Source organism: Echiichthys vipera, assembly GCF_963691815.1.
Source record: "Echiichthys vipera genome assembly, chromosome: 17".
Classification (NCBI taxonomy): domain Eukaryota; kingdom Metazoa; phylum Chordata; class Actinopteri; order Perciformes; family Trachinidae; genus Echiichthys; species Echiichthys vipera.
In genome coordinates, this window is record NC_139842.1 from 4,197,762 (window position 1) to 4,212,446 (window position 14,685).

Consider the following 14,685-nt stretch of genomic DNA (forward strand, 5'->3'; position numbering starts at 1 on the left):
CAACCAGAGCCGAGGAGTCGCTGACCCAGTGTCAATGAATGCTCTGAAATCTGATCAAACTGTGAAATTCGGCAGCTCTGATCAAATATGAATCAATATTCTGTCACTGTATCGCCTATTTGTTGCATTAAGTGTTTTCAGAAACATATTTAAGTGTACTGTTTAGCTGTAAAATGAGAAAGTTTGTGAGCAAGCTGAGCCAAAGACGTCGCTATAGAAATACAAGTCCATTTAACCAACAGACTAGCTGGGAAAACGTTCTCATTTTAGAGTTAAACAGTAACTAACATATGTTTCTGAAAACACGTTATGCGAGAAATATGCGACACAGTGATGATCAGCGTCTAATATCTTCACTTAATAGCTTTAAAAAGAGGAAACAGACGAGAACATCTTGAGAAAACAAAACTTTATTGATGGTTATTGATTAGTGGAAGAACCATAGTACATGCACATACAATGACTGGGTAGGAAGCCTTGTTTTGAACCACAACACCTACTGGAAGCAGAGCTTGTATAAAGTAGTTGCGGAGTCAGACATTCAGCATAGTGAGGACTACTAGTTGTCCAGTTTCTCATCGACACAGACGGACACAGAGCGGCCCAGAGGCTCTTACTGCTGCCTTTTTTATAATGTGATGCATCTGAGAGTTTTTCCTATCTAATTTGTTATAAATACAAAAAGGGAGATATGTAACAACACCACTAATTGGGAATAGTTGTAAACAGAATGTGGCACAGGAAGCGGCCCGTAGGCTGGCTTGCAATGCAGCCGTAGCAGAGCTCCTGTTGCCCATGTAGTGCTTTCCAAATACACTATGGATTTATTCCATTCATTTCTATTTACATCATACTGTAGATTAGCCTGTTCACAAATCATTTATTTCTCATATTTATTTTATATCATAATACTCAAACAGTTATTTTTCAAAGAGTAAAGGTTGAGTTCTAGAAAACAACAGAAAATATGTCACATTGAGAACGACATGAGAGGAAAGAGAAAGAATCAGAGATCACAGAACTGAAAATAAAAAAGGTACAAAAAAATTACAACTACAGCACTGATATGTCTCAGGTTTATCTGAAAATGACAAGTTGCGTGTGCAAAATGGTACAGTTGACAAAGGAAAAACGATGAATGAGTATCTACACCGTGATTACATTATTTGTAAAGAGTCAATAAAAATCAGAACATGGTTTGATAGAAAATGAGATAGCTCGCCCTAACAACTGATCTACTCGTCTAACTCTAAAACATTATACCATTGTGTATTTCATATAAGAGAACATGTTCACTGCACAGTTCAAATATAATACATTGTTGGATTATTATACTGTACTTTACCCCCCCCCCCCCCTTAAATTTCAATAATGAAAAAAAAAAAAGCCAAAACAAAATTAACAAAGAGATAAAATAGACACAGTGGCTTTGGCCACTGATATATATATTTTGAAATCTCTCCTGTAATATAAAAAATCATCAATTATACCAATGAATATATTGGAAGTTTATATAAAAAACATCTACATCTGGATGGCAAACACTACTCAGTATGGAAGAGGATTAGTGCCACGAAACATTTCATCTTCAAAATCAGAACTCTGATTAAAGTTTGACTTTCTTCCCCAGGATTCGGACTTTTCCTCAGAGTTCTGCGATTAATCGAAATCTCTTTTTTTTTTTTTGGTTTTTATTTTAACTGACGTGGCACTAATTCTCTTTCATATCACAGCATGTGGACTAAGCAATTAAATGGTGAACAGTTTAGTTGCCATGGAAATTCTGTTTTTTTTTTTTCTCATCTCATAATTCATATCTATGTAGAATCTTTACTATACACATAAACACGGCAGAAATGTCCATCAGAAGCTTTGGCTTGAAGTGATGTAAGCTATAACCACATTATTTAGTCAATATATTTACAGGCTGAATAATGTGCTGACTCACACCATTCTCTCCCAAAAAAGTAAACTCAACCACACTTTCGCCTGTCTCTGGAAGCTGAGAGCAGCCGTGACTGCTCGTACTTGTTGTAGTGCTGAATTTTTCTTTAATTAAGTGACTATGACTTAATAACCCCGTTATATCAAGATAAAAAGGCAGAAAAAAGCAGAAACGCACTTCTTAGAGAAACTTGAAATTTGTTGCATTTTTGTCATGTTAGCTGCAGAAACATCAAACAGAGAATGTTGTTATTTTGAAAACACATTGCATTCATCAAAGGAAAGAAGAAGAACCGGAGACTTCATGTCGTAGTCGTGACTTCGTATCTTAAACGTATGAGATGTTTGCCTTGAGTAATTATTGTTAGCCTGTCTAATCAATGTAGCCATAGCAACACGGGGCTGGGCTTGTTTCTTTGTTATGCAATCAAACAGAAAAGGTTTGAAAGCTAAATTTTTTACGCTGTACTACAAAAACAGATTGAGATTTTTGATTAAAATGGCGTTAATTGTTTTCGAATTGAAAAGTTTTGCTTGCTGTTGCTCTGGATGTTGTGGGCGAACCTACGCTGAAAGATATATTGTCTTTATTGGCCAATCTTGAGTGGCAGTAACAGTGATAGAGACCTGTGCACTGGTTTTCTGTCTTCTCTGATACCTCTCTGTCTTCTTCATGGACTTCAAAACTCTCTCTCTGTCATTTACTAACAGTGGATATTACCAAGCTGTCTCTCTTTTCCGCTCACAAGACTCACAACACGACTTTTCGATTCAAATCAAAACGTTTCAATTCGAAAACAAAAGTGCTTTACTTTCAATAGAACAGTTTTTGGTTGCAGTGTGGAAAGGTTAGCTGGGAAACTTTCATTTCCTTTTATTTTAATTGCATAATGAAGTTAGAAAAGTAACCTCATATTGGAATGGATGATGTGACTTTTCGTAGCAGTCGTGTTGGTTAAGAAGGGGCGCATTAAGTGATGTCTTGAATTTGAGTGTAAAAGAGTGCAGTGAGATGTTAAAGAGAGATATCTGTTTGTCACCAAAGATCACATGCTACATTAGTATAAAGTAATCAGCCAAAAGCCTACTAACAACTCACAGACTAATCATAGCCCAATGTTCAATATCTATTTTTAGGCTCAACAACATGCACGACAGGCCAATCTTATTTGCCCAAAAATATCTGTATGGACATTAGGTGTTTGGTGGACATGGCTTATGTTTGAAAAAGAGCAGGGATGAGATTTTGTAATTACGAGATACAAAGTCGACCTTCGTCTCTGTGAATGCAATGCAATTGTACACAAGAACAAGAAAACGACACGTAATTGGGCTCCACTACATGCAGTTTCCCCAACTATTCAGACACTACATAGGAGTTTGTCTTTTGGAAAGGATTATATTTGGTTTGGTAAAATAACTATGAACATATGACAGTAAAGTTGCAGTCTCAAGTAAACATTCTGTTCTCAGTTTAAAAAAGTTGACATCTCAAGATAATGGTCTGGAAAAATAGCAGTAATGGCTGTTCTCAGCTTCTGGTACATACCCACCCTACCCTCAAAGGTTCAGAGAAGAACTTTTTGTTGATGTCCATGTTTTCCAAGGCTTCTTTACTTCCCAAACTAAAGGAAAAAAAACACTGTCATTGCTAAACTGACAGAGGAAGTGCCAAAGGAAGCTGAGACAAGAAAAACAACAACACTTGACTAGCATAGTCACTTTAACACTCTTACAAAACATAAAAACCCCAAAGTGTGACTATGATCTATCTTACAGGGTTGGAGTTCTATACAAGCCCTAACAATTTGAATCTGATAAATATTTCATTTGTGTCCTAATCATTGCTCTAGCAGCTCTCTATTAGTACCATGGAAAAACCTCTACAGCTGATAATCTAGCTTTAAATCTTTAGAAATTAAAAACCCACAATATCAAAATACACAGCACAAAATATCTGAGGTATAAGATGAAAAATATCAGCTGTCATTTTATTTTATTCTTTTTTTTTTGTACTTCTCTCTTAGGAGATGCTGAAATGATGCACAGACTGCATGTATTGCAATACCCAGGCCTCAGTAACGTCTCTCCTCTGATAACTCGTTCTCTCTGTTGTTTTCATTCGCTCACACACTCGCGCACGCACACACTTTCTTTCTGTCCTGTTGGAAGGTTGAGTAAAAGTTGGAGGTGTTGCTAATAGGGTGCGAAGCGGCTGTAGCCTCCCCGGTATATACTAGCCTGGAGAGAGGACAGCACTAGCCCCACATCGTCGGCATGGCTCCGAGTTTTCGCATCTGTCAGTGGGGTAAACGCATTCTGAAACACACGCGCACACACACATGCACACACACACACACACACACACACACACACACACACACACACACACACACACACACACATGCACACACACAGAGGCACATGCACCCAAGACAGAATGTACAAAACGAACGTACGCACATACACATTCATAGAAAAACACACACACACACACACACACACACACACACACACACACACACACACACACACACACACACACACACACACACACACACACACACACACACACACACACACACACACACACACACACACACACACACACACACACACACACACACACACACACACATCCCTCATTAGCCTCCCTTAGTCCTGCAAAAACTACAACTAGAGTTTAATCATTACATTACCATTATTCCAGTGCAAACCCATGGGGGATGAACAGACCAATGACCGGAGCAACCATCATGCAGCAAGCACAGCGGGACGCTTCATGCCAGGGGTACATGCCGACTGCTATGTGAAAGAAATCCAGTCAATACAACCATGAAAAAGTGGAATAAAAGATGAATCAAAGAAATCAAGTCAAAAGGTGATTTTGAGCAGAATGTGAACCAGGACGGACTAAATCTTCTGAATGGATCATGCTGGCGTGGAGGTGATGGTGATTGAGATTGAGGCGATTGCAGCTATTAGCAACAGTCATTTTGAAAATATTATAAAAATGTACTTCTGTGAAATCCACACTTGAAAGAGAGTGTTGAGAACAGTTTCCTCTGTGTGTGTCCAAATGAAACTGCCTTTGTGAATCATTTTCCCAAGCTAATCATCAAACTTTTCAAAGTAGGAGTGAAAGTCTAACTGGCCAAACATTGTCAGTGATACATGTTTGATCCTACTTTTAGGCGCCTATCTCTGCCAACATCTAGTTAAGCTCCAGAGGTGTCCTTATCCCACAATTTTGGCAATAATAACCACAACTTCGATATCCATTTGCTTGGTGATGTTGGCTTTGTCCCCATCGTTTGTACTTTTTGTGATTGACACTGGGCAATGAAGACATATGACTACAAGTGGCTCATCAGGACAGGATCAGATAACCAACTCACCGCTCTCCTGCCAACTCTGCTAACCTGGCTCCTTGAGGTTTCCAAATGAAACAAAGGCGTACACGCGGAGGAAAAGGGGGAAAAGCCACAATCCCGACCACATGAAGATACAAGGCTATCTCCGAGGCAAGTGTGGAATAATTAAACATCTTCTGTGATTCATGGATCTGAGGTGGGCTAGATGAAGCCTATACAGTCACCTTTAAACTTTATCCATCAGTGGTCACATACAAATTGTACATACAAATGTAGTGAATTGTTTTTTTTTTTATATTGTAACTTTATTTGTGATGGACAGCTAAAAACACCCGCATAGTAACATTTAGTGGCAAAAAAACACATGTTCTTCCAGTTTTGTTTGTTTGTTTTGAGTCCAGAAGAAAGAATGTAACACCAGACGTCCAGGCAAATGAGTCCAAAGAGAGTATAGTCACGGATCGTGTATCGGGTTACTTCATCCCCTGTATTGTCCACGTTCCTCTTATCAAGTCAAGTTTCACAGCAACTGAGATAGAATAACATCAGTAGATATGCATTATCCTCTTGAGGAGAGTACTGACACCTAGCCCGGGATAAAAAGAGAGCCAGATGAGGTGCACATATTCATTTAGAAAAAAAAAAACTCTGATACAACTTCATCATAGATGGAACAGTTTACATGAGACTATGTCCAGGAACCAGGGTGGCCGCCTGCTGCTGCTGTTAAAGAAATAATCAACGATAACCAGTCAGAAATGAAATAAGTAGATTACAAAACAATAATACCAGTGAGATCAAATCAAATCTGTTCTAGTAGGGGTTATGAATGAAATCCAGTTGTTCCAAATTTGGTAGAATTGTTCCTTTTGGATTCTTAATTCAATTTTTTCCATCCTAAATATCTTCAGAGTGACTCCAATCCAATCATCGAGGGAAGGCTGAATCGGGCTTAACTATCTCCTTGTAACCGCTTTCTTAATTGCCACCATGTAGTGAAAATTTGAATACTGCTTTTAACTGCAGCTGAAAAGCGCCCGGGGAGCAATTAGGGGTTTATTGTCTTGCTCAAGGAAACTTCAACACGTGGACAGCAGGAGCCGGATATCAAACCTCCCCCTTTTGGTTTAAAGCACAACCGCTCTACCTTTACAGTTACCCCCACCTGTCAATCAAAATGACCCGCTCTTAATTAGGCAGAACTTAAAGCCTTATGTAGAGTTGTCATGGACCAGGAAATCTTTTTTGTAGCAGGCTATAAAACATGTTTATTTCTGCTGTAAAGTTGGGAATTTTGACATGGAGGTCTACGAGGATTGAATCGCTTTTGGTACTTTTTTAGTTCTGTTGCCTAAACTTAACCATGTAACGTCTAATTTATTTAAATTCATAATGTGATTCTCAGACCGTTAAAAAGCGATGCAAAGGGGTCCTTACGGCGACCATTACCATGTTAATAGAGAATAACTTCTGAACCTACTGGAAGGTAGGGACCAAACGTGTGAGGCTGAGGATGAGATAGGACAAAATAACGAGCAAAGAAACACCTTTAAGAGAAATAAGACCTTTCTTTTTTCTCCTCTGTTGACAGGCATCTGCACATTTATTTAAAACCTGCCGCCTGTATGTAGACTGTGTAAACAGATTTAAAAACAGAATAAACATTACATTTCTTCACCCAGCAACACATTAAAATTTAAATTAATGTCAATGGAAATTAATTTTTAATTTAACAATTAAATGCACATATTGTATATTCTGTTTGTAAAATGATTATTCTATAATCAAGGCTATTTATAAACATACATCAAACTATATTTCTAGCTTTTCAACCTCATTTGTGACTCAATTATTACTAATTAATTAAGGACAGACAACAGACTCTCTTCCCATCACTGATTAAAATAAGGAATAACTGATCACAAAGAGAAAAATCTTTCTAATATGAGTTGTCCATGGTTCCTTTGTTGATTAGACCCACAGTTAATACAGATCCACACTTTTTAATCATATATTTAATCAGAAAATCAATGACATCTAAAACTTGGTTGATTCTGCAGCTCTCACGTGAGATCGTTCATGTCTCCTCAGAGATTTGTCCTCGCTTCTCGAGCCTCAATCCTCAGAGCAGAACTAAGGGAATTGGAACATCCTCCAATTTGGTTGACCGAAACTTTTTCCAGGTCAAATAAGGAGCAGGGAGCGATCAAATAAGGGAATTGGGAAAGTTTAATACGGCAGGTCCTAATGATAGCTCAAACATCATTTAACATAAGTAATGGGCTTCCATATAGCTGCTCATCCAGTTTGTGGCACATTTCTTATTGATATGTTAGCAATGTATTCATGTGCATAACTTAATGAAAGAAATCGAATAAAGTGTTTAAATATAGGTGTGGCATCATTTACAGGGCTTATTGGTGTACTGTATTGAGACACGACTGACACCTTAAACCGTATTTGTTTCTTCTGTTATCAACCACACTGCGCTGTCAGTTTGGAAGGTGTTGCTTGCGGCTAACCGGGGAGTTTTGACGATCTTTCCCTCCAGTCCTCCCAGCCTTCTTATTCATTTCTTCCCTCCCTTGCCTCCTCCCTGCGGCTGCATCACAAGGGATTTAATTATCAAAATGACTAATTATTTCATTACCAGGGAGTGTGGGGTGAGGTGGTATCCACCAAATTAGAAATATAATAACTAACATGGACCGGGCTGCCAAGGCATGAAGACATTCATCACCTTTTACAGGCGGGATTAATGTGTCATTTGGACTGCCGTTAGCAGCACAGACAAATTCAATTAAGTTTAAGTGAGGAGATGTCAGCGCTGCAGAAAAGCTTATGCACAGCAAGTGAAGAAGAGAAAGTGCTGGGGGGAGGGGGACAGTATGAAGGAGATGGAGCGCGTGGGGAGATTGTGAAGTGCAGTTGGTGAAATTTAATATGCAGCTAAAAATGCAAATGTTTCTGGCACATACCAATAGACCAATCTTAAGAAGTGACATCAGAGAAGGCCTATTGACTGGACACACTTGTATGCGCAATCAGCTCAAGCCTGATCTGCCGTGGTCAAAGACATCCAGATATTAATTGTTTCTGTTTCATCTATAATGCTGATTGATGTCATGTGCAGTGATCTTTATGAAGTGCTTTCAAAAATGGTTGTAACAATTTGCAATGGTCCTTGTGGATCACACAGCCCTGCACATGATGAAAGTGAATAAAATAAAGCATGTTCTGTATTCAATTATTTTCAAGGAATCCAAAATGTTAAAATAAAATCGTAAGATGGAGATTATGGGGCTCTATTGGCACAGTTTGTAAAAGTCCAACTTAATACAAGGGCATCATTTCCACCCTCCCCCTCACATTTTTGGATTTTCATAGTAAAACCTCTCTGCATGTCCTCCAGCTGCCAAAATCCAGAGGAGAGGGGATCTGAGTTGATAAAAATGCTGATACACTCACCAGAGTCAACTTCAGTTATTACTGTGCATGCAGAGATAGGAGCTTAACGAGCAGTAGAGTGGTGTGGAGAGGCCTCTGCAGCTTTTTTTTGGCCTGGCTTTTAGCCTTTAGGTCTGCATAAAGGCTGCCTTATCTTATTGGTAAAGGTTGTCTGGCTGTATGCAACTTGAAAGAAGTACCTGCATATATGGCTCAGGGCTGAAAATGCACTTTGTCGCTCTTGTAAGATTTTTATCTACAGTCAATGTTCTTCTAAGGAGAGAGAGTTTATTTTGGACGCAAAACTCAGCTGCTGTTGTTTAGTCCCCTTCTTAATTTTACATTCACAACAAAGTGCAGATTTATCCTTAATATAAAAAAAAATCTTTCTATGCTGTGCATCTTTTACAGGTAGTGAATATCAATAGGCTGCCACTCAATACCCTTTTTTGCCTTCTCAACTAACACCAGGTGATTTCACATTAAGTTAACTTGAAAATGAAAGGGTTTGATAATAAGATTAAATACTGGAATAGGATTCAGTAAAATACTATTGAACCCCACCCTAAGGGATGGATTAACCAAGCAAGCCTTTCGAGCACAGGCCATATGGCCAAAGGGGTCTCCTCCTTGTGGACATTGAAAGAATTCAGTTGAAAGTAGTATAGTGTGCTCAGAGGTTGTGCTCCAATTATAGGGATATCACAAAGAGGGCCGAAAAAGATTGCGGCCTATAGTCATCACTCAGTTTCAGAAGGAGTGATGTGAATTCTGTCCTGGTCGTGGAACAGTGTATCAGCTCTTTAATTGCAAGGATACTGGCGGGGAGTTTGCCTAGTCCAGTCTACCTGTGCTTTGTAGGCTTAAAGAAGGCCATGTCCCCAGTGTGTCTTGCGGGGAGTTATTTGGGAGAATGGGGTACCAGGGCCATTGCTTGTATAACACTGTGTTCATATTATTAGAAAAAAAAGTCATGGCCGTTGGGGTCTGCCAGGGTTGTACAGATTCTGTCAGAGATTTTCATGGAGAGAATGCACGGAGAGTATCTGAAATGATGACCTCAGGATTGGATTTCTGCTTTTTGCAGATAATATTCTTCTGATGGCTTCATCACTCCCCAACCTAAGGGTGAAGACAACCTTTTCTAAACCCAGCTCATCACATACGCCCGCTTTGTCAAGAGCCCTTGGCATCGCTTTTCAATGCATTGAGCAGTCCTGTGTGTGTGTGTGTGTGTGTGTGTGTGTGTGTGTGTGTGTGTGTGTGTGTGTGTGTGTGTTTTAAACAAGGGGAACACATGGTTAGTGTTGTGAATACAAACAAAAACATGATTAGGTTTGGACAACACAACCACTTGGTTAGGGTTAGGAAAAGATTCTGGTTGGGGTTAGAATAAGTGCATTTGTAACATAACTATAGTGTTGATTAGGACGTCACGTGACATGAACGGGACATAGAATGCCATCTTCTGGGTGAAAGGCCTGTGGCAAGGGTGCCATGTTCGTTGATATGATATTTGACAAACGCCCTGGTGTAGACCAGTGAAGGAGTTTAAGTATCTTGGAGTCTTGTTCAAGAGTGAGGATAAAACCCAGTTAAGACCAAAGTTTCCCAACAAGATGAAACCCTTTTAAAATGTTCAAGGTAAACGTTGCAGCGGTGTGAATTGGCTAGTCTCATCTTGTCTCAAAGCAGCTGACAGTGTAGCCTGCGAGTGCGACTCACCTTGTCAAGTCAACAGCAGCTTATTCAACAGCCAATTAGCTCTTAGCAATGTCAGCTGAAACTGTCAGTTGGTAGAAATGGCAGAATTTTTGACGAAGGCTCAATGATCATGTGCAAGAGAGAGAAAAAGAGACAGATAGGGGGTTGAGCAAGCTTCTGAGTAAATGAGGATAGTGAACGCCATTATCAAGAACAAAGTGGTGAATCAGAGAAACATTGATTAGTTATTTTCGCTGTTTCATAGAAATTAAACTGTAGAAGTATCTCATTATCACTATCCTCATTCATATTTAAAGATGCTACAAATTATATCCAGCTACAACAAAGCCTGAAAAGTTAGAAATTAGAAACTAAGTACAGAGAGTCATTGCGGGGTGTAGGTGTGAACTGGCAGGTTTCGGAACGTCGCAGACGTGCGCATTGCAGGGACTCGCAAGTTTCAACTCGTGTCATTGTGAATCTTTGGTCTGAACTGGGTTTGAGATTGAACACATTTACAGCAGTAGGCTATAAAGCCATTCCAGTTGTGATTTCACACAGAACGCTGGCATTCTTGAAGCAATAGAGGCGCTGGCATGTATTGTGTGTGAGCCAACGTGCACTGTTACTCAACCACTCGAAGCTGACCCGACACGCAAACTAACAACTTAAACAGTGAAGTAGCACAACTGTCAGTAGAGAGAAGGACAGAGATTGGACTGCACCGTGTGCGTGTTTGAGAGAGGGAGAGAGAGAAAAGAGAGAGGGGAAGAGACAGTGGAGTAATTGCACGGAATGTTTCTGTAAGTTATTAATAACTACTCTCAATGCTGCTTTGTCGCTTTCTGACCTGTCTGTGGGTCAACTTTTCATTACTATTGCATGTCGTTCCGCCCTGCTAGTTTTCCCATTCACACAGATGTCGGCTCGGCTCAGCTCTGTGACTATTTCCGTTGCAGCTCAGAGATCTGCCCCCCCCCCCTGCAGTCTATGTGCCATTTACAAAGACGACGAGGCATAATTAAGGCGCAACAGCCCCACAATAAACAGGCAGTGTGAATGGAGTATTTGCTAAGGTCAACCATTCCTACAATGCACAATAGTACAGCATCAAGCTAAGACAGTAATTAAGATCTATAAGTGTGTATGAACTCGGCATAAAATATGTCTGCCTTACTGTGCTCATAAATCTTTCTGTGCTTTTTAATTATTATTTATAAATATGGCCAACCATACTCAGTGGCATAGTAAATTATCCAGCCTTTGTTGCTATTGCCCTACTCAGCAACACCGAATGTGATGATTGGTCAGTTAGTCTCACTCCACTCAAGCCTGCACACCAAGGGCAGCTCTAAACAATGCAAGTACAAGCAGGAGTCATGCACGGCACGGAAGCTACATTTTAATGTGTATTTTGGAAACACAGTTTTGGAGATTATAATATTAAAAGTTAGCTTTTAAATACTTTGCAAATAAGGGAAGTGGGATGATGCATGATGTGAAGAAGACCAGGGAATGTAGAACAGAGATCTGTGGCAGGCACAATAGTCTTACCATGGCACCAACGCTGTATGTGGCTGCTGGAGTGAGTGTGTGGTTGTAGGGATCGGCAGCATATACTCGTCCGTAACTGTAGAAATACATGGGATAACAGAGAGTAATTAAATCAAATTATGCCCTGGCAGTGTGTGTAGTGGAGACTCCAAGTAACTACTCATTAGTTACCAATAATCTGTGGCATACAGTGGGATTAAATATAAATATAAAGGTGGGTTACACAGAAATAACTAGGAATTTTACATATCAAATTCATAATGACACAGTCAAAGTCACTTCGAATGATCACTCAAGTTTCCAGCTCTATGAGCTTTATAGGCTAAAGTACTTCCCTGTTCAGTCAATTGAGGCTCACGATAAAGCCTTGCTAGTAGCGGTGAGGTCTAATGTTAATTGTACGTCACAGTACAAAGGTGTTGGAATGAACAAGCAACACATTTTTGCTATTCTTTATATTGAAGTCCACTTTCCAATACTCACGACGATTAGCTATTTTTATTACGAATTTATTTTTATGTTCCAAGTTCGGCTTTAAAGTAGAAAAGTAGGAAATCTCAACTAGCATCAAAAATATGAATGGTTCATCCTCTGGCGATCACTAAACGTCATGGTCATCTACCATTTAAGTTGTGAAATTTCCTCCATGTACATATATTTGTTGGCCAAGAAGAAAGGCCGGTGATTAATTCATATAATCCTCTCAAAGCATTATCCAAAGCAAACTCCATTGCAGTTCGGGTGCAGTTGGTTGTTATCATAGTGTGGACCAGAGTTCTGAGTGGACCAAGATATTACTTGTCATTTTATGTCCACATCCTATGTACAGACCAATTCAATTGAATGACCCCAAGGGTTATGATTAAGTAGTCTAGGAAACAGGGGGAATTAGCCAAGAAAGAGACAGAGTTTAAACAATACAAGAAAGAAACAGAAAACACAAAGCATCATGAACATACAGTAGACTAAATATATAAACAATCAAAGAACAGAGAATCAATCTATTTTTTTATAGAAAGAAATAGACAGCAGCAGTGCTTATTCCAAGTGAGCAGCCATGCTGTGGGCAACCAGTCCACCCCCTTCCTCCCTTCTGTGTCCTCCCCCAGTCATGATAAGGGCCAATCAGGGTCCAGGGCCTGTGCCCATAATTGAGCAGATTTGCATAGCGACCCAGTGGTTGAAGCGATTAGAAGTTAATCCCGATTAGTTTTGGACATTGCTATTCACCATGCAACCCCCCAACACCCACACTCAGCCCAGCACCGCATTTGACCTATCTTATCTCACAGCGCAGAGCCCTAACCCATCATCAGTGTGTGTGTCTGTGTGTGTGTGCATGTGTGACAGTGTGTATGTGAGAGAGTGTGTGGTAAGCTGCAAGTACAACACAAATTCAAATGCAATTTGAGTCAAATGCATTTTTAAAATGACCCTGAGGTGAAAAGATAAACATGGAAACAACATTTTCAACAGCTCTCACAAAATGGTTGGGAGCCTGGTCAAATGCACAAGGTTTTTGGATAGAGTGAAGAAAGACAGTCATGCAACTATACTGTCCTGCATTCTGATGACCTGAAACTGCAGCTTTCTTCATCATTATGCAGAATCATTACTTGTTATTTTCCTTATAGATAAGCAGCAAGCACTTTCTCTACGAGCAAAACATGGAAAGGTCTCCCATGTGTGCGTTGTGTATGAAACTGGAGTCACACTACTGTAGCAGCTCATGGAGACTTTACTTAGGCACAGTGGTGCTTTGTGCTGCTAACATCAGCATGCCAACACCCTCGCCATGATGATGCTAACATGTTATACAGGGATAACAATGTTTACCATGTTCAGCTACCATGCTTACATTTTCTAATTAGGCGGAGACACAAACTACAGCTTAGGCTGATGGGAAATTTGCCAAAGGTTCTGGAGAGGCAACTGGGACAATTTTAGTTCTGACCTGCGGATGGCGCCTAATGTAAAGTTAAGGCACTACCAAAGTTGAAACAAATTCCCACAAACATGAATGTCACACTTCATGCCAATCTATCCAGTAGTTCTTGAGACATGTCACTCTAAACCAAAACTGTCAACTCATGGTGGCGCTAGAGGAAAAGTGAGGGGGTCACGTAAGTCATTAGAATGTAACCTCTGAGCACGGTGAATTTATTGGCAATCCATCCAATAGCTTAGAAAATCTGTTGGACTTGAGCAGTGGATAGAGCAACATTGTCATCCCTAGAGAATACCATGGGTAAAAGAAGATGCATGAAAACCATGATCAAGGCATTTTGTTTGGTAAACTGTGAGTCTGTAAGTGACTCATGAAAACGTTTTTGGCATTGAAAGGTCCTCCTGCAATGATGGCATGTGAGACCAAACTCATGGCTTATAAAACAGTGTCAATAGTTCTTTTGTTTTTTGCTCTTTGCTTCTAATATCAATTGTTTCTTCAGGAGGAATAAATTGATGAAGAACACATAAGTACTTGCCGACCCAACGCAATTTCAATTATGACGTCCAAATAAATGACCTTATTCCCCAGACAAATGAGACATGCATGTGGTACCTAATTCCTGTATTCTATAAAAATGTTATAGTCTGGTAAAGGGCCAAAAGGTCTGTGCTCTCCCATGTGCGTGTGTGTAGTAATTTGTGAATGCTCATA

At 39.8% G+C, this 14,685-nt stretch overlaps 1 protein-coding gene across 2 annotated transcripts in view; it reads right to left on the minus strand.

Moving 5' to 3' along the window:
- Positions 1-4,044: 4,044 nt before the first annotated feature.
- The window catches only part of rbfox1 (RNA binding fox-1 homolog 1), a 54,722-nt gene continuing 44,081 nt past the window's right edge, over positions 4,045-14,685 (minus strand). For both annotated transcript variants that reach the window (XM_083930793.1, XM_083930792.1), the window contains 2 exons: positions 12,024-12,099; positions 4,045-4,263 (listed from right to left, as the gene is read on the minus strand). In XM_083930793.1, coding sequence (XP_083786919.1) covers positions 4,141-4,263; positions 12,024-12,099 — 199 coding nt within the window. In that variant the 3' untranslated portion in view covers positions 4,045-4,140. The remainder of the gene's footprint in view (positions 4,264-12,023; positions 12,100-14,685) is intronic.